At 52.2% G+C, this 1,816-nt stretch overlaps 1 protein-coding gene across 1 annotated transcript; it reads right to left on the bottom strand.

Moving 5' to 3' along the window:
- Window positions 1-614: 614 nt before the first annotated feature.
- On the bottom strand, window positions 615-1,585 carry LOC118159463 (olfactory receptor 14C36-like). The gene has a single exon (XM_035314040.1). The coding sequence runs from the start codon at window positions 1,575-1,577 to the stop codon at window positions 615-617; it is 963 nt and encodes a 320-aa protein (XP_035169931.1). The 5' UTR covers window positions 1,578-1,585.
- Between the last annotated feature and the right edge of the window lie 231 nt (window positions 1,586-1,816).

The raw sequence follows: 1,816 nt of genomic DNA, 5'->3' as shown, positions 1-1,816 counted from the left end.
TAAATGCAATGTTCTATATATTGAGAAAGTTGGACGTCTGTGCGTGCGTGGTGGTAGAGCGTAGACTCCCCATGCACCCAGCGCTGTTTCCTTGCCTTTTATAAATCCTGCTAAATTCAGATTGAGTTGCATCGTCATTTCTAACAGCGGTTAGAAGTGATCTCTATAACACCAGGTAGAAGTCATCAGCCGGGCCTGACCCCAGCAGCAGGGCTCAGCAGGACAGGGTGGCAGTGGCAGGAGAGCAGCTCTGCATGGACCCAGCGCTGCTGCTCCCTGGCCGTGCTGCTGTGATGGGACTCTTCTCCTCTGCAGCCCTGCACACGGGCACTGCCCCTGCAGAGCCAGGCCACGTCTCAGAGGAAGGACGTCAGAGCAGGCAGTGAGGCTCCTTTCTTTTATTTAAATTCCCAGAGAGCCTAGCTCTGCATATACACAGTGTCTGAGCTATACTCAACAGGTACATCCTGTAAAAGGAATGAGATGAATCCGATCAGTTTAATGGGCAACTTCAGCTGTATTAACACAAAGTCCTGTAATAAAAGCACTCATAAATACACACACACACACAATAACATAGGTAATGTCAGTTGTTCTGAGAGTCACTGACATTATTAGTCATCTGCAGAAGTAGAATGGAAATTTATTGCTTCCGAAACACATCTAGTCATTAATTTCCACAGCACATGCTTGAGTTCCTGGTTCCTCATGCTGTAGATGATGGGGTTCACTGCTGGAGGCAGCACCGAGTACAGAACTGCCATCACCAGGTCCAGGGATGGGGAGGAGATGGAGGGGGGCTTCAGGTAGGCAAACATGGCAGTGCTGACAAACAGGGAGACCACGGCCAGGTGCGGGAGGCACGTGGAAAAGGCTTTGTGCCGGCCCTGCTCAGAGGGCATCCTCAGCACAGCCCTGAAGACCTGCACATAGGACACAACAATGAAAACATAACAACCAAATAATAATGAAACACTAAACAGAAGTGCCCCAACTTCCCTGAGGTAGGCATCTGAGCAGGAGAGCTTGAGGATCTGGGGGATCTCACAAAAGAACTGGTCCACAGCATTGCCTTGGCACAGGGGAAGGGAAAACGTATTGGCCGTGTGCAGGACAGCATGGAGAAAGCCACTGCCCCAGGCAGCTGCTGCCATCTGCGCACAAGCTCTGCTGCCCAGGAGGCTCCCATAGTGCAGGGGCTTGCAGACGGCAACGTAGCGGTCATAGGCCATGATGGTGAGAAGGGAAGTCTCTGTACCAGCCAAGAAGGCAAAGAAAAAGACCTGTGCAGCACACCCTTGATAGGAGATGGCCCTGGTGTCCCACAGGACATTGGCCATGGCTTTGGGGAGAGTGGTGGAGATGTATCCCTGGTCGAGGAGAGCAAGGTTGAGGAGGAAGAAGTACATGGGGGTGTGGAGGCGGTGGTCGCAGGCTACAGCGGTGAGGATGAGGCCATTGCCCAGGAGGGCAGCCAGGTAGATGCCCAGGAAGAGCGCAAAGTGCAGGAGCTGCAGCTCCCACGTGTCTGCGAATGCCAGCAGGAGGAAGTCGTTCACAGAGCTGATGTTGGGCATTTCCTGACTTTGGAGACAGTTGTCTTTTGAAAAGAAGAAGGCAGAAAAAGTTAGAATAGACTTATATGAGGAAAACCTATTGCAAGTCTTAGTGCACTCTCATCCCAAGCCTCCCTCTGTGCAGGAGGATTTTCTGCACCTCTGTTGCACTGGGAGCAGGGATTGCTGTGGGCTCCAGAGGAGTCCTTCCTGCTGTGCAGCAGTCGGGAAGCAGGAACATGGGGGAAACTCAAGTTCAG

The sequence above is a fragment of the Oxyura jamaicensis genome, unplaced genomic scaffold, assembly GCF_011077185.1.
Source record: "Oxyura jamaicensis isolate SHBP4307 breed ruddy duck unplaced genomic scaffold, BPBGC_Ojam_1.0 oxyUn_random_OJ70524, whole genome shotgun sequence".
NCBI lineage: Eukaryota > Metazoa > Chordata > Aves > Anseriformes > Anatidae > Oxyura > Oxyura jamaicensis.
Note: the sequence above shows the minus strand (reverse complement) of the source record. Positions and strands in the feature narration are given on the sequence as shown.